This window comes from Camarhynchus parvulus, chromosome 1 (assembly GCF_901933205.1).
Source record: "Camarhynchus parvulus chromosome 1, STF_HiC, whole genome shotgun sequence".
Taxonomy (NCBI): domain Eukaryota; kingdom Metazoa; phylum Chordata; class Aves; order Passeriformes; family Thraupidae; genus Camarhynchus; species Camarhynchus parvulus.
The window spans coordinates 61,274,983-61,292,550 of record NC_044571.1 but is presented as its reverse complement, the minus strand read 5'-3'; the positions used below and the strand labels follow the sequence as shown (position 1 = coordinate 61,292,550).

Genomic DNA, 17,568 nt, shown 5'->3' with positions numbered 1-17,568 from the left:
TAAAACACTATGTTTTGAGACTCAGATGCAAAAGTTGCATTGCAGATCTTTACAATCAAGAGCATTGAAACAGTTGACAGAAGGTATTCCACCATGTTTGGTTCAGTCTGAAAAACAGTGCACATCATCCACTGACTCACGTGCACAAACCATGATTACAGGAGCCAGTTTGCCTTGAAATCACTTCCACGTTCTTCTCATTCAGTCTTGCAGTGACGTCTTCCTTTGGCCAGCAGCTCAGACAATAAAGAGCAAACACTCAAGACAACTTGCACATTGCTCTAAACTCAGACAGTACATTAACAGAATTCTGTACACAGCTCAGCAATGTCAGGCATCCAATTTCTTCAGCTGTTCATATGTCAGAAAGAACTGGCACAGCTGATTAAGGAAAACTCTTTCCTGTTCATGCAGTGAAAACTGGTCCCTTCACTACTGAAGGTTAGCTGCATCTGTGTGCAACTGTGTTCCACTCCTTGTTCCTTCCTTTGCCATGCTGCAGGTTGGCCACATTTTTACACAATACTAGGCAGAACAACGAAACTTGCTTAAAGGCTGGTGACACAAAATACTTTCCCATCCATCTTCCTCAAGATCTTAATCCCAGGACTAAGGAGGCAGTCCTGCAAAAGCTGCCATAAAAATACTGCAAAAGCCCTTAAGACTCTTTAATCGCTTAGCTTTGATGGGCTAAAGAACATTTGTTTATTGTAAAAAATATTTCTACCAACACACTTCCCAGGGCTCTGATCAGCTGGCTCCTGAAACAAAGCTAAAATTGTGAGACTAAGATAAACAAAAAGACTGTATCAGTAACTGCCAGCAGTTTCCCCAGTTCTGGAAATAGCCCCCATCCCTAATTCACCTGGGCAACTTTGATTAAAATTAGGCTCATAAAGAAAATGGGCAGATATGAAATCAGAAGAACAGAAAATTATTTTGCAAGACCATATTTTAGGGTTGACTCTGTGTGAATCAAATTCAATCTGACTGGAAGCAGTTGACTAAAAAAACCTGTCAACTACACAATTTTCCATTCATACAAAAAAAGGGAATATCTGTGCTGATATGACACTTCCCACACTGAGTAATTCTGTAAAAAACAATACTTGCTGTTACATGGCTAACTTAGTAGTTTTGCTCACCTCTGGAAAGGATACAATGATATTCCAAGGACCAAGTCTTAACCAGTTTGGCCAAAAGCCTTTATACAGAGCAAAAAAGCCTTCATTCTTCCATGTCTAGGGAAAAAAAACAACATAAGAACACACTTATGTAATTCTTTTTTAGTGAAAAATCCAGACAGCATCTCAGCTAACAAGACTGTACCAGAAAAGGGGGTGGCTTAGTCCTGTAACCTTAATTTAAATTTATTGTCTGACAGGACAAAGAAATACATTTCATTAGATATAAACTTGCAGTTGGCATTTGACAGCCCCTTGAAATTTGCTGCATGTAAACCTGTAGCTAACATTTGGCAGTCCCTTGAAATATTTCAGTTTGTTTTATGAACCTCAAATTTCCCTGGACAATGTGACTTGGACTGTTCAGTCAACAGTTGGATAGCAACAGCTTTCTATCCATTCTTCTCTATGTACAAGGCCATCATGGTCCCACCTCATACCACAGTTAGAGACTTCAGAAACCAAATCAAAGTAATCAAAATCAGAGGCTGACCTTGCCTCTGGCTGCACTAGGCTCTCCATTATGCAGTAAGCAACATAGAAAACCATCTGTTTCAGAAGATCTTGTTCTTCAAGGACTGACCTATGAAATGGTAATTTCCTGTCAGCCTGACATAGTATAAAGTTGAGCAAGACAGTGCTGCTGAGAGCCTTCCTCTCCTTATCCAAGCACCCAAAGAAAGTTCTGCATCAGACACTAAATTTCTACTGCCTTTCTGTCAAGACAGATACTTTTCACACTTGAGTGCATTACTGACAGCATAGTCCTTTTAAATATTATGGCAAAAAAGCATGTCTAAGTTACTAGGGAAAACAGAACAATTCTGAGCTCCACAGCAAAACCATTGCTTGGTGGCAGCAGTTTCTATTTATGATGATACATGAACTACTTACTTGTAACAAGCAATCTAAGGTGCCCCTGTAGGCTGAGTGTCCCCCGTGGTTTTGGCTTTTCTGATTCATCATACGTGTTCTTACAACATCAACTGGGTTGGATGCAAGGGCTCCAGCTAACCCACAAAGAAAACTGGAACTAGTAAAAGAAGGGTTTAATGAAACCTGATCTACCACACAGATGTACAAGAAAATCCCCTTCCAGGAAGCACACAGTAATAATGACTGTTTAATGCTTTTACTAAAAAAATTAAATCAGCTAATGGATGCAAAAAGTTACTTTTCACTTACTATAAAAACATAATTTTGAAAATTTGCTATATAGCCCTTATATACATTATGCTTGGAAAGATGTTCACGCCCCAGGGAATAATATTTGACTGTAAATTTCTTCCAACCTCAATTTGCACAGTTGAATGATTCAGACCACCCACAAAACAAATTTCCATGTTTCAAAAGAAAGCTAAATTCAAATGCTAAATAAAATTAGCTTCCATGCTACCATTTGAGATGCTATTACTCTAAAAATTATAAACACATCAGAAATATATGTACACATCTAGACAGATAATAAAAAAATAAAAATACTCCTCTCCCCTGCAGCAAGAACTATCAAATAATGAGCTGCACAACCAGGTACACAGACTTACAGGAAGTGAGTATATACTGTATCTCCCATATGTCCAGACAGAATTATGTGCTTCTTGGTAAGGTCGTATACTGGCAGCTCTACTCCAACAACAATAGCAGCTCTCTGTGCTGTCAATGATACTCCCTGGCAAAAAGAAGGATATATTGAAGTTTGAAGTCAACGTTTGTGCACCGGCAGAAAAGCCAAGCTCTTACAATACAAAGCAAAACACCACAAATATGTTAAGAACATTGCAAATTCAAATAAGGCTAATTAGTACAAGTCTTAATTGCATGGGCTCCAAAAGCACAAATTTAAAATAACATAAATCACTTCTCCACACAGAATGGCAACTTCAGATCCTTTAAGTTATTTACTATCTCTGCTTAACATCTCAATTCTACCTCTGCTTAACATCTCAATTCTTGCATCAGCAGTCAGTTAAAACCTCCAAAGCAGTGTTCCTTTGCTGCTAGCTGAAAAACTGACAAAGTAAGGAGGATGAACAGAAAACTGGAGATCAAGAAACTTTGTGAGAAAAGCACATTAATGGAAAATCATTCCTATTCTCCAGCTGCTCAAAACAATTGTCTGTTTTGGCTCTTCAGTTGTTACACAGTCATTGACTATAATTGGCCCAAGAGACAGCCTGTAAGACTGAACATGAGAGTTCCTGAGCTAGAAGGGATGCTCAGCAGCTCCTTCACTTCCAAATATTCTTTAGCATATGTTTTAAAACAGACAGAGGTGTCAGGCAAAGGGTTGTTGAACTGTTCCTAGAGCCAGTCACCCTAGTTGAACCCTACATTTGTCCTCCCTCTACTAAGTGGCAGCTAATCCTCACCCACAAGGCTGGCTGTAACCCTTCACCAAAAAGCACTGAGACACTAGCAGTGAAGCAGTCATGGCAAATGACAGACGTTACATCTTCCATATTTCAGCTGAGAACACTGTAGGAATGCATGACATTCAATTGAACAAGGAAATGTAGTTGAAGTGTAAGATCAGTTCAAAAAAACTTGCCTTCCATAATCCTTTAGTGCCTTCATTTTGGTAGATCTGTATGAAGTTGCCCATCATTCCTCCTTGAATCGTTCTACCTTGAGCTTGCATTCTGATCTGAGATGCATTAGAAGATACAATTAAAAAATAAATTCAACCAAAAAAATAATAAAACTACATTCAACTATTAAGATACAACTGGAAGTAGTAAAGTCAATTTCTCTTTAAGTATAAAAGCAAGAGCTGACATTATCACAACTATATAAGTGCAATCTTTTGCCTTAACTATCCCAATGCAGCTGCTAATTTTGAAGAAGTATGTGGTAGAATTCTTAGCTGCATTAAGTCACTTCTATTTCTGTATGGGTACACTGCTCCATTTAGGTAAGACTGGCAGATGGGTTCTGCAGGATGTCCTTTACAGTGTTCTCACAGGAACATGTTGAAATGAAAGGTTAAACAGATTAATGTTTCAGCCATTGAGAAACATGGTCGTCAACCCTGTAGATTTATAAGATCATCCTTAGGGACCTGTCAAGGTAACTTGAATATACAAGTTATCAACAAGTGACTTGGTAGGTGGATATAATTTTAGGAAGTAACTAATTGAAGCCATACTTGAAATACAAGCTTATGTTTGAAATGCCACTACATAACCACACTAGAACTATGAAGGCCAAAGCTTTTTAGTAGTTTCAGGAAAACAGTTTTCTTGACTTCCTTTTCATTAGAAACAGCTTTGTAAGTCACAAGCTCCAGTTTTATAAGATAGACCCATCAACCCTTTCAAGTAACTGACTATGATTAAGCTAATAGATTCTTAAAGAGGTGGTTGTTTCACTAATTCACTTCAAGTGACTGATGCTGGAATGCCATTTCCTTGGAACACAGGTTTGCAACGCCCCTCTAGTGTTAAGGAATCATACCGTACAAGTGGCATTTCCTGGAACTCTTGCCTCTGAAATAATCTTCACCTATTTTGAGCTCTAGCAACATCCAAGTATAACAGTGTTACCAAGAAGTACAGATGAAATACGCGCTGTGGCTTCCACACAAACACCACAGCATCGAAGTTATTCTCCCCCCACACTCAGAAACATGTGGATCTAACTACCTCCCCAGCCTTCACCTTCCTCACACATACTTCCAAATGATTAGTATGGACCAGAAGGAGGTTCCAAGAAGTCAGGATGTTACTGATTCTTTAGAAGTTAAGAGATGAGAATAAATAGGGTCACAAAACAAATCCTATGTTCATCAGGAGACTGTTTTTACTTCGGGAGAGAACAAAAACTAAGACAAGCTCTACATAATTACCTTTAAGACATCTGTAGGGTTGGCAATAGATGACGAGATTACTCCCGAAAGAACACCACACAGAACATTCATCATGAGGGTTTCATCTGTTTTGCAAACAAAGATTTTAGCTGCAGATTTACAAAACTTAAGATGCATTAGGAGAGGATGATGCCTCCCCTCATTTAACCAGAGAGAGCCAATTACAGAAGCCATGAAACCTGCTCTGATGAGTTACCCTTGCTGACTAACTTCGTTGTAGCTGGTGTAAGGAATGTCTTCTTGGTAGACTTGTTCAAATGCTACAGGAAGATACCAAATGGAATTGGCTTCAAGCAAATCAGTCCTGAATTAAATAGAAAATGACCACTCACCTTCTGGATGCTCAACAAACATTCTTTTCAAGCTCTGGTAAGTGCCTATTTTTATAGTTCCATATGAAGCTTGTCGTAGCATCGCGGGTGCAATCCTGTGAAAACAAGCAGCAATAATGATACAACTGCAAGTGTATCATTATTGATATACATTGCAGTTGTATCATAAACATCAAATGTTTATGCTCAAGATCTCAAAAACTCATCAGAAAATTCTTCCTAGTGCAGAGATATCTAGCAAAGAAAGATTTGTTCATTTAAATCAACAATTTAAACTCATTATAAACAAAACAAGTTTTGGAGCTTTTTAGGTTTTGGTTTTTATTTTTTTTAATAGAGCCTGCAAGCACATGAACAAACTGTGAAGGGATTATTACTATTAGACCATGCTTCAACTTGTAATCTATAAAATAGCTGCCAGTCATGTCTGAAATGTAGTTCCCCCACCATCCTGCATGTTTTGAAGTAAAGCATGCTCATTTATATGCAAAGGTAAATCCAATTTTAATTCTGAGAGATGGAACAACTATAGCAGCACTGTAGTGAATAACCTTATGCTTAGGTATTTTGTTTTCATGTAGGTTTTGTTGTTTGAGGGGGCTTTTTTTGGAACATGAAATCCTATGGCAGTGTGCAGCACTGGAGGTATCAAAGCTGGGTCTTCCAACTTCCAGATTAAGGCTAGCCAAATACCTTGCAATCCTGAAGCCCAAAAAATTCACATACAATGGGCTTCTACTTTTATCAATAGACTGTTCATAAGCCATTTCTGCAACTCTGTTACTCTTACCCAGAGTATAAGGCTTTCAACCCCTCTTCTCTGCATATTCTGACCAGTGCATGCACCATTCCACGGTAGCGGATCTCTTTATATTTGGCATCATTAACTTGACCTTGAACCTGGAGACGCGTTTTGGTCAGATCAATGGGGAAAGTACCTTGAAGGAAAAATCAGTGAGAAAATTAACAAAGTACCTACCTAACCAAAGACAACAGAGAACATCATACATGAAACAGCAACATTTATTTTATATCATAATATATAAAAGTACTCCCATGGGAAGGAAGCCTTTCTTACCAAGGCTTTCTTTTAAAGAAGTGATTCACATTCTATCACCTTGTTTCTTCTAAGGGCCTGACAAAGGCCCTGCCTACTTCCTGTGTTCACATTCACTATATTTGCAGGCAACACAGCATTACCTTATTGTAAGTAGCCATACTGAACAGGACTTTGCAATCCCAATCAGGCACTGAGTTTGCTTATGTATTCTACCAACACCTTTGAAGAGGACATCACTGAAGGCAAATAAATTCTGTAGGACACACTATGCAGCTTCTGGCCCAGTATGTGGAAAAGCAATAGCAGCAGTACCTGTTTCTGTTACTGCTTTCCTGTAGCCTACTGCTATGTTATGTTCAATTCATATTCTCCATGCTCCCCTTATGAAAGGGTTCAGAAACTGTATCCATCCAGGAAAGGACCACCTCAACATTCCATTCTCACCCAAGTACTAGCAGGAGTCAGGATTAACTACATCTGTTTAAATGAGGCTTACCAGACAAGCAAAGCTTTCATTAATTGTATGTCTTCCTTAAAAGCTTTTGACATTATTGGCCATATTCAGTCAAGTCAAATAATGACAGGTTTCAAACTCAAGTTTATACAAATTTCCTAAGTAGAAACTCTTTCCATCCCTGCAATTATTCAAAGTTGGATGCACAAGGCTTTGAGCAACCTGACCTAATTGAAGATGTCCCTGCTCAAAGCAGGGGGGTTGGACCAGATGACCTTCCAACCCAAACTACTCTATGAAAACAAAAAAAACAGTAGTTTTAAGTGTAATTTTATACTGCCTCTACTTTACTAGACAAACCTTTCAAGCAAGCCCACCACATGCCCAACCACGTCCTGCTATAATGAAAATCCAGATTTCCTTTACTTTCATATACATGCATTTCAAATACCACTCCACAAAAATGTTCATATTTAAGGTTTGCCTTTAGAAGGGGCCTAAAACATCAGATGCACTGTCTCAATACACCAATTATTCTCAATACACCAATTGCTCACTATTGAATTTTCAAGTGTTCAAATCTAAGCAACCACTTCCATTCAAGAAAATATTATTTAAACTGCAACACAGATATTCAGTAAAGCTAAGAGAAAAATCTACAAGTTAAGAGTGTAACTGGTCTACTGCAGCAAAGCAGAAGCTGTATCTACTTATGACCACTGTCTAGGAACAGATCAAACCACACCAAATAATAAAACACAGAAGCAAAATATGTATAGAAAACAAGACTCACCAAGAATGAGAGTTTATAGACACAAGTGTTCTGGCATTGCAACAGAGATAAGAGAAACTCTTCAGTCAGCATTAAGCAAAAAACTCTATGCTGCAGGCCACCATATACCACTGTGTCACCGGCAGCATGGAACCCTATTTGTTTTACATAGAGACTGTCCAAGTAAAGAAAATCATGTCAACAATTAAAGCAAACTCTTACCACATTCTGCAGTGATTGATGCTAAACCTCCATAGATAAAGGGCTTCCAGTTCAGTGCTGGCATTATTGGTTCCTCTTTCTGTGAAAGAGGAAGATTTAACACTACTGTAAGTACATGTCATAAATATTCATGCTAACACTTAGTAAAAATTTTGTGCCTGGTCCATTTAAAATTGGCCTTTCAAACATGAGTAAAGAGTAAAAGAACCACATTTAATACATGTGACAATCAGAAGAAAGACAGGAATATCACAGAAAAGCATCTGAGTTCAAATCAGTGCCTGCTATGTGTTTGGGCCACCACTCTCCTCCCCATGAAAGGTTAAAGCAGGTCATCTCCCAGGCATTATGTTAAGGAGCACTGCAGTGAATAGCCTCCAAGGATTTTTACTAAGCTGAGCTAGTCTGACTACATCCTGCAGTCATTACAGAACTTCATTTTTTCTGGTTACCAACATTATTTAGCATGAGCCAAGCTGGTAGACTTGGACAGAAAATAAGGGTGCATACACCATTTTGATTCCATTCAGACCTATTTTTGCTACCAGTGTTCACAATATTAATTCTTGTGAATGTTACACGAAAATTGTGTCAATTATTGAATTTGACAAAGTAACCACAATTTGCAATTAACTACAGCATATGCTTTGCAAGATGTTGAAGTAATCCAATTATATTAGAAAAGAGATAACAACTTCAAAACCAAACTAGTCCAGCCAACACCAGATTGCCCTTCCCAAAAGCAAGCATGTCTCTCAACATCTTATTCTTCCCCTTCCTTACAATATAAATAGTTTTCATTCCCCATTTTCAATGATATCCCCCTAAACATTGCATTCTACAGTTATTTTTGCCAATTAATTTTATGGGAAAATTGTACTTGAAAATACTTCCCTTATACTCCCTGTTATTCTTCCCTGCTTTATCACCTGTAGTGCCTAACTGGAAAATATCACAAATACACCCATTACTTAGCCCTGCCTTTTGTACAGTTGAACCTTCTTTAGTTGCTTCCTCTAGAGATGCCAACAACCCAGCACCTAAATGAATTTTCAGAGTTGCAGACACTCAGCAGGCCTGAATAATTTCTGCAGCTCTAGTTTTCCTTTTATCAACTTTACTTCATGATGAGTTACCTGGGTCTTCTGACACATGAGAAAAAGAAAGACGCTAAAATGACAAAATTTTGCATAGTCAACACCTACATGCACAGAAATCCATCTTATTCTTTACACTGATGCAAAGTGCACTTAAACAAAAAAAAAAAAAAAAGACAAGGCAACTAAGGTCACCCTACTATACTGCCAAAAATAGTGCAGTACAGAGGTCTGGACACACAGGCTTACACCATGCCAGTTTTTCAATACAAAGGAGGCAGAGCCACATGGGTATGACACTCTATCAGAGGGGGGCTGATACAGTGTTCCAGCTCCAATTCCTCATAATCCTGTACTGCCATGATTAATGGCAGATCATTTAATTAACAGAGACAAAGCCAAGCTCAGTTTGCCCACTATCTGCTACCTGATCTTTACTCCTGAGAAACTCATCAAAACTGACAGTTAAGCCCCCCAAACATACTGAAACAAGATTTCATCTATCATAAATACCACAATACGTATAAAACAACAATAGATCCTCTGCCTGTTCGTTTAATATTTCACTCTGCCTAGGCAATGGAGGTACTCACTTTTATACATAATTCTGAGCATGGTCAAATAAAATTTTCAATTTGCACACAGATTTACAAATATTAGTTGAAGCTATAATATATAAATAGGATACTCTAATGCAAAATTTTATAGCACACTCTTCCTTTGACAGATCCCAAGGTGAAGGTCAAGGTCTGTACATCTGAAAGGCTTTCAAGTCTCATCTCCTACCAGTATGCTAAACTAACCATATGAATCTTTCAACTTCTAACCTCCTGCCCCCTTCTTCAAGATTGCCATACTTTAGGAAGAAGTATGAAGAAGAAAAAGATAAAGCAAAGAGGTAGAATTTTTCTCAGGAAAAAAAATTCAAAAAGACACACCATCCAGTAATTTCGCCCCATGACCTCAGGTGTCTCATTTCCTGCTTATATTCCAAATTCTTGGTTTGCTTCTTAGTCAGAACTTCTTCCCTATATCAATAAAAATAGTAAGTGTCTCCTCAGAACAATTCTGTATCAGCTGAGTGAGTGGCAAACTACTTAAAAAGAGAATCCAGCCATTATTATAGAAAAAATTAAGGTCTCCACTTTTACTAGAGAGATACTGCCTTTACAAAATACACGATGCCATACCCTGAGCATCAACGATGACAGAGGGGATACTCGACCCTAAAGAACATTGGGATAAATTAATACAGAGATTCATCTACACACTTTCTGCAATGGTCAGAAGACAATCTGCTTTCTTTTAACCACAGCATGACTGGACTAAATCCAAAAGCCCGAGTTCCATGAAAGAACGAATCACTTAAATAACTCGATATTTCCCCGACGGGGAGCAGGCTTGAAAAGTCCCACATCGAATTACATGTTGGTCGAAAACATCGCTAGCGTATTAAGCCCGCAGTATACCCGAGCTTATAGTATTTTTAACTATTTAAAGCGGATTCGGGTCTAGGATGGCAACAGCTACTACTACACAGGAAAAATAGTCTCCCATCCTCCGAGACCTGAGAGCAGCAGCAGCCGCTACCTCCCCACTCACCACCGAGCCCTGCCCGACCCCCGCGTCCTGCCGCGCCGACCCCGCCGCTCCCAAATCCCAGCGCCGCTCCCCGCGGCCGCGGCGGCTTTTGGGGAACGCGGGGCTCCGCCCCGGGGCGGGCTGGCCCGAGGGGCCGAGCCAGGAGCGGGCTGTGGAAGGGGTGGATGCGAAGCCGCAGCTGGTTTGAAGGGAGCGCCGAGCCGGCTGTAATTATCCGGGAAAAAGATTAACTACGCTGACCTGGCAGTCAGAGGTCTCCCCTCGCCGCTGGCCTTGGAGGGCTGCTGGGCTGGCGGGGCAGGCCGGCATTTTCCGTCAGCATTCCTGCCCCAGGAGAATGGAGCGGCTGTGTCGGGGGTTTCAGCGCTCCCCGGTTAACGAGCAGGTCACTCGGCCCTTAGAGATTCTCCTCTAATTATTGGTCCTCTAACCATTATCTATAAGGACACTGATTTTGTCCCTCGGTTTACGATCCTATGGGGGGCAGCGACACCGCAGCAGTACCGAGGCTGAGCTTTCCTGAGGCGGCACAGGAACCTTTATCTACCTGCTGTGTGGAGGAACAGAAAGGGGCAGGATGGGCTTAAATAGCTACTTTGCTCTTTAAAATACCCTCTTCAATATTTTTGGCAGAACGGTTACACGGGTGATTCAGCAGTCGTGGTAGTATTACACAGTTGTGTGGCATTCTCACTATGTTTCTTTGCATCACCAGGGCAGAAATTATGGATTCAGTATATATGCTTTACGTGGCTTTGTTCACACACATCCAGCGCCTGTCCCGAAGGAAAGGCACTATCCAAAAGGGCAGGTCTCAGCTGCTGTACGGATGGCAGTGACCAGTGCATGAAGACTGGACGAGAACCAGAAGTAGTCTGGTGCAGAGCCCAGGGCTTCCTGTGAAATAGTTGGAATCAGTTCTTTTGCTGCCCCTAAAGGCAGAGTGTTCTGGCCATTCGGTGCTTTCTGTTTCTGACTGCAGAGCTGCCAGGGGTGCTTGTAGGGACCTACCCCCAGGGTGCAGCCCTGCTGCGGCTGTCAGTCCGCTGCCTTGCAGGCTGATGGCATGCCTTACCCCGGAAAGGGCAAAACACCCTGCGGGATTGCTCCCCGCGCCCATCTCAGGGCAAGGCTGGAGGCTGAGAACCTTTATTTAAGCTTACTGGCTGGGGGAGAAAGAGGGTGACACCTGTTCAGGCCTCATTAAGAAGCTGGATGTGGCTTTGCATGCAATCCTCGATAAAGCATGAGGAATCCCAAAATTTGGGTTCCGGCATGCCACAAGTGCTTCATACAATGAAAATAGTTCTCCAAAGCAATCTGAGCCTATTACAGATGTCCCACAAATGTTACATTTCACTTGTTAAAGGCTGGGCAGCCTACAAAGCTCGTGCTCTAATCACAATGTTGCAAAGTTGTCTTTGCAGGTGGGCCTCACAGAACCTAGCTACCAAGTCCCACCACAGAACTGGTCTAGTCCCCTCCTGAAACTCCCAGTAGCTGGCTAGTACTTTACAGCAAGTAGTGGTACGATCTTACTTCAGATAAACTTTGAACGGCTCCTTTCTTTCTTTTTGCACAAAGATCATTTGGACTGTTTCTAACATTGAGTGATTTTGCACTTTGGTGCTGCTGCTTCAGTTTTCTGACTTCTCAAATTCCTGCCTCCTTTTAAGAAGGACTTTGGTCCCACTCTGATCTTGAGTTGGGCAGTTCCTTTTGCAGGCAGATGGGTTTTATTACCTCTGATGAAAATCTGCTCCTGCTCACATGTTATATCTTGCACCCAATCACATTTCTTAGTTTCTTAACAACCTAGATGCTAGTTCCGAACTGTTTACTTCTGAATAAAGACGAATTCCAGTTAACTTTTGTTACTACTGGTGACTTTTGCATGGGTCCTCTGAATAAAGTCTTCTGTTGTATTCTCAACCCAATTCATACTACGTATGAAGTACGTAATGTTTTTGTCAGCAGACAGTGGACAACTTTTGGCAAGCTGCCTTGAACCTGGCATCTGCGTCATACCAGCACTGACTTAGGTGCTCAGCATCTTTCCACATGTGCTACTGATTACAGTCTTACAACAGCTTTATCCAAGTGCCAGTTCTTTCCCAAGGGGCTATGCAGGGCTACAGTTTAATTAATTAATTCCCAGACCCATAAAGTTACTGCTCCTGAATTTCCTCACACATTTTTTGTGGGGTTTTTTGGGGGTTTTTTTATGCACAAGAAGACAGCCCTCAAACCATTTTCCCAGGGAGCTCTGCTTTTTGTGCATTCGTTCCTCTTTTGCTACTTCCACTGCTGCTTAAAATGGAAAATAATTTCACTTCTGGTCTCTGCAGTGGTAAAGACAGGTCTGCCAAGTCTCCTGCTGCTTAAATGAATGGTTAGTGGAGAGACACAGGTGGCTACAGATATTGCTCAAACTGCCTTGTCATTTTGTAGCTAGCTGTAACCACAGGAGAGTTACCTTTTTCCCTTGGAAATTTCCACAATCCACAATTATGAGTTACATAATTGATTTGCATTTTTCATGTTCCATTGGCTGAGTGATGAAAGCAATCCTAGGACATGGGAGTCAAGAGCTCCCTGCCCGGGCACAGCCTCCTCACCTTCAATTGTTTGCACTTTCTCTCTGAAGAGCATTTCATCTGACCCTCAATCATACAGCAGATGACTTTGTTGGGAAATGAGACACTCAGTTTGCTATTGGCACGTGTAAAACTGTAAGACATAATAAATAGTACTTCCTTTGTGTTTGCCAGGGGCAAAGCCTCAGCCTGAAGCACCACATCCAGTTATGTGTGGTGCATTTCAGGAGGGCTGTACAGAAGAGCTAGGAAAACAAAACACAATCTGTAATGAAAAATTGAAAGAAACCATCTTAAAAAAAGATTAGTATAACACAATCTTCTAGAATGAAAGTTATCCATAAAGAGGAATTTAATTATCTGTTGTCCACCACTTATATTAGACATACAACAGACTTTCTAATGGTGTGGACAGTACTAGATGAGAATGACTGTGGAGTTTGCAGTACCTTCATCATTACCAACTTTTAAAAACTGTTAAGCAGCTGTTTTTGAGACATAATTACAATCTGAATTACCTGGACCAAGCATTGGGATGGACTCTCAAGGATCTCTCCAGCCCTTTTTGTCTGTAATTATTCAATGACATTTCCTCCTCCAGCTGCTAGCATATGTTATGTACAATGACAAGACAACTGAAGTTTCTAACTTAGTAACATAATCTACTGTGCAGAGAACAGGGAGAAAGGAAAGTGAAATCAGGAGTAACAGTAAATGTTATTTTGTAGTCTTTTTTTTAATTTTTTTTTTTATAATCTGATTTGGACTCTGACATTGGCAGGAGCCAAAGGTCTTTACTGTGTCATTGTTTTGTGGATATAAAAGGGTCATGTTATTTGTTTTTAATGGGTAAAGGGTGAAGGAACAGAGGGCAGTTCCAGGCTTTGAGTGGACAAGAGTCACACAGCATAAGGTCCCAGCAAAGCAGTTCTAGTAAAACTTGTAAACCAAACAAACGTTTCTGAAAGTGTTGCAATCTTGCAGCAGGACCTGGGAAATTGATTAGTCTTCTTTTCTGAGACTCCATACAGAGATAATAACTCCTATGTACGTGACAGTGTTGCACTTGATATTATTTGAATGAGCAAATGAAAAGCTGCTAAAGTTGTTTAGATAGGAAGGCACCATAGGAGGCTTTTTACTACTACAAAATACTTTCCAACCTCAAAGGGTGATCCTCCAGGTCCTTGCTAAATAAAGATCAGTCACAGTTGCTTCACAGAGGCTTTTGTCCAATATTGCACTGCAGTAAATAAGTAGCAATTAGAAGAAACAATGCCAATTTAAATGCTGGTAGATGCAACACAAAGAAGAGCAAATATTTTTCTATGTCCTAGTAAAAATCAGACAGAATATGGTGTAAGATACAGCCTAACCTTTCCCACAAGGGAGATGATTCAATGTTGAATGAATGACAGAGAGGTTGACGTGACACCAAATAACACCTCACACATGGTATGTTTTCTGCCACTTTCAGTACATCCTTTGCTGGCAGTACTCAATATCCAGGGATAGTAGGGAGCATTTGTTGGGGGAAGTATATATTTGTGGAAGTGTCTGCTGGGGGAGATACATATTTGCACTAGACTATCCTCTGAAAGCAGAGTTGCAGTTGAAGTAGTTCTACAGTAAAAGAAACGTGACTCAAACAAGACAATGTTCAGGGAGATGTACTGGCAGGTGACCCCAAGCCATGTCCTTCACAATGCAGGATTTAGGTTGATCAGAATACAGAACTGCCTACGCAGCAAAATTTCAAGCTTTCAGTGCTATTACTTCTTAAAGGAACCTCACTATTCTCTTTCCAGATTCTCAGGTTTTGATGGTTTTCCTCTAGTGTTTACAGAATGCTTTGCATTAAATCATTACCCAAATAATACAGCTTTTCTTCTGGCTACTCCAGTCTGGCTTTGGGTAACCCGGCTTTTGCTATCAGCATCAGAACCATATCCTTCCTTTTAAATTTAAAAATGTACTTTATAAAATTTTGTCAAATGAAGCATTAAATAACTAAAAAAAAAAATCTGAAAAGGCAGGATGCTTTCTGAAGAAGTATTCTCCTGCTTCATAGCCCTGCTGATCCACAGGATGACAACACCAGTGTTTGGCTGAGATGAGCTGATTGCTGTTAACCTTGAGCAAGACAGGTTATTCTGCACAGCAGGGAAAAACAGCTGTAGGATTTTGTCATTGTGGTAGTTGTCTGTCACAACAACCACATGCTGAACAAGTCACTCAGGACCTTTAATGTGCAGTGGGATTCCTCGCTGATGCAGCAAAGCAGCAGTCATGGGTAGGAATTCACATCTCCACCGCTCCTAGTAAGAAAGGCTGGCAGAGTGGGAGAACAATTGTCTTCCAGAGGCTGAAGAAGCACAGATGACAGTGATAGACATCCTGGGTTTCCATGAAGCCTGGCAGCTGACATGCTCATGTGCCTCTATTTCCCAGAGTTATTCTTCCCTACACTTGGTTCAGTGGATGCCAGCTTTTAGACATGCTCATGCCTTAGGAGGCAGCACTAGGGAGCAGAGCAATGTGCCTCACAGCTGTAAAAAGGGTCTTTGTTCTGCAACAAGGCAGTGCTGATGTAGCAGCTTACTGCCAAAAAGGCAGATGCTCTCTTACTGCTGTCATCTTATTGCAGGGGTTCCATACTCTTGTCTTCTTATCACAAAAGTTTCATGGTGTTTCTTGTGGGCAGCTCCTCAGAGCACTGACTCTTTCTTCTTCACAAAGCAGCCAACTGACTCCAGTTCCCTTCTCAACCAGCCACCCCACTCTTTTATAGCACTCTTCTTCTCATTGGTTACAGCTATGTCCTGTTAAAGTCAGGCCTGCTCCTAATCTTTGGTAATTGGCCCAGCTGCAACTCCTTAGGGGTGAGATTACTTTCTACACTATCTTTATTTTCTTATATTCTATCCTCCTACACCTTACCTTCCCATATTCCCCTCCCATTCTCAGGCACAATTCTGGCCCTTTGCTCAGGATGCTGATTGCTCTCATCTGACTTATGAGTGGGTTCAACTCACTAATTACAGAATGCACCCATCAAACCCCAGGCTTCTGCCAGCTGATGCAGCTGAACTGGCTTCACACTGGCAGCAGCAGCAGTGTAACAAAAGAACAGCATTGCATGACTTGAAGTGGGTTCATCCTGTTGGAAGCATTGAAATATCAGACTGTCTCAACATCTCACAGGACTTAGCCACAAGTATCTGGCAGAGCAAACACTCCTGAGTGGTTGCAGTATGCATCCTGCCTTTAACACCCCATCCTAACACCTCTGGCCTCCTGTCTGGCTTGCAGTAAGAACAGGAGGTGGCATTAATGCCAGACTTCACACAGTGTGCTAACAACTTTTTCTGACCTTCAAGGCCAGGCAACAGAGGCAAGGCAGAGCCACCTCGCAGCCTGCAGGCTGCCAGCTGGATTGTGTGTAAAACCTCGTCGAAGAACTTTGGGTGGCCTCCTACAACACAGCTGAAAATGCAGACTTCAATTCGTGCCAAAGAGGGGTTGGCCTTGTTTCAGCTCTAAGGCCAGGGGGAATCCAGTTCTGCCTAATCAAAGAACCAGCCTACAAACTTCCTTGCTTTGCATTTCAAATGCAAAGCTAGCAAGAAGACAGGGAGAAAAGAGAGAAAAAATAAATTAAGAGTAACAAAGATGAACAAGAGAAGATAGTGCAAATGAACATTGAGACGAGATATGAGGAGAACAGGCCTATGTAAATTGTGCAGAAGGTTTTACTGGTGCTAGACTGTCTGAAATGACAAGAGGCATTTTTGTAAGTGCAAAGAATAAGCAGTGCTTTGAAAACAGATGGTTTGCTACATCAGTGATAGTTGCCATGAGGACTAAGACATCTAGGTAACTTGTTCCAGAGGAAAGCACTACAGGTAAAAGCTACTTCTGCACTTTCAGGATTCTGAGAGAAGAAATGTTCTAAGGAAGCTGTCTGGGGATTGAGTGATTGTCTCCACTTCCTGGGGTAGGTGTTGAGGGATCCTGGAAGGTCACAGACTATGCAGTCACACCTCAGGATACCCAGCATGGCCATCCTCCCAGGCCGCTTGGAGCACAGGACTTAGCAATAGATTATATACTCCCCTCGGATGGAGTTAAACTTTGTGGATTTGTAATATCTGTAAATTTTATAGGAAACTAGCCCAGCTCTTGTAGTTCTTACACATCCTGGATTTTATGTGATTCCAAAAGATCCACTGTTTTTATTGTTTGTATATCTTAAACTACAGTCCCTACCTGAAAGGCTTCTGTAATGGAGGTAATTGTATGTGTGTGAAAAGGAGGTAACTATAGAAGCTACATAGCCTTTCTCCAAATGTATCTCAGCAATATGTAAATGACGGCCCTTTT

The 17,568-nt window shown here is 41.0% G+C and overlaps 1 protein-coding gene across 1 annotated transcript; it reads right to left on the bottom strand.

Annotated features, from left to right (window-relative positions):
- On the bottom strand, positions 1-10,609 carry SLC25A30 (solute carrier family 25 member 30). Its single transcript, XM_030952673.1, has 11 exons — positions 10,589-10,609; positions 9,925-10,014; positions 7,890-7,968; positions 6,172-6,319; positions 5,382-5,476; positions 5,029-5,114; positions 3,733-3,828; positions 2,729-2,853; positions 2,079-2,217; positions 1,161-1,241; positions 1-372 (listed from the first exon to the last, which is right to left on the bottom strand). The coding sequence occupies exons 2-11, from the start codon at positions 9,943-9,945 to the stop codon at positions 331-333; spliced, it is 912 nt and encodes a 303-aa protein (XP_030808533.1). The 5' UTR covers positions 9,946-10,014; positions 10,589-10,609; the 3' UTR covers positions 1-330.
- Between the last annotated feature and the right edge of the window lie 6,959 nt (positions 10,610-17,568).

Bases quoted from the DNA above. Each gene is read 5' to 3' on its own strand.
- SLC25A30 (XM_030952673.1), bottom strand. From the start codon at position 9,945: ATGGGGCGAAATTACTGGATG. The intron at 5,477-6,171 runs GTAAGAGTAACA...TTGTTTTCACAG, and splicing joins TTGAAAGCCTTATACTCTGG to GATTGCACCCGCGATGCTAC. The intron at 2,218-2,728 runs GTAAGTCTGTGT...TTCTTTTACTAG, and splicing joins ACAGTATATACTCACTTCCT to TTCCAGTTTTCTTTGTGGGT.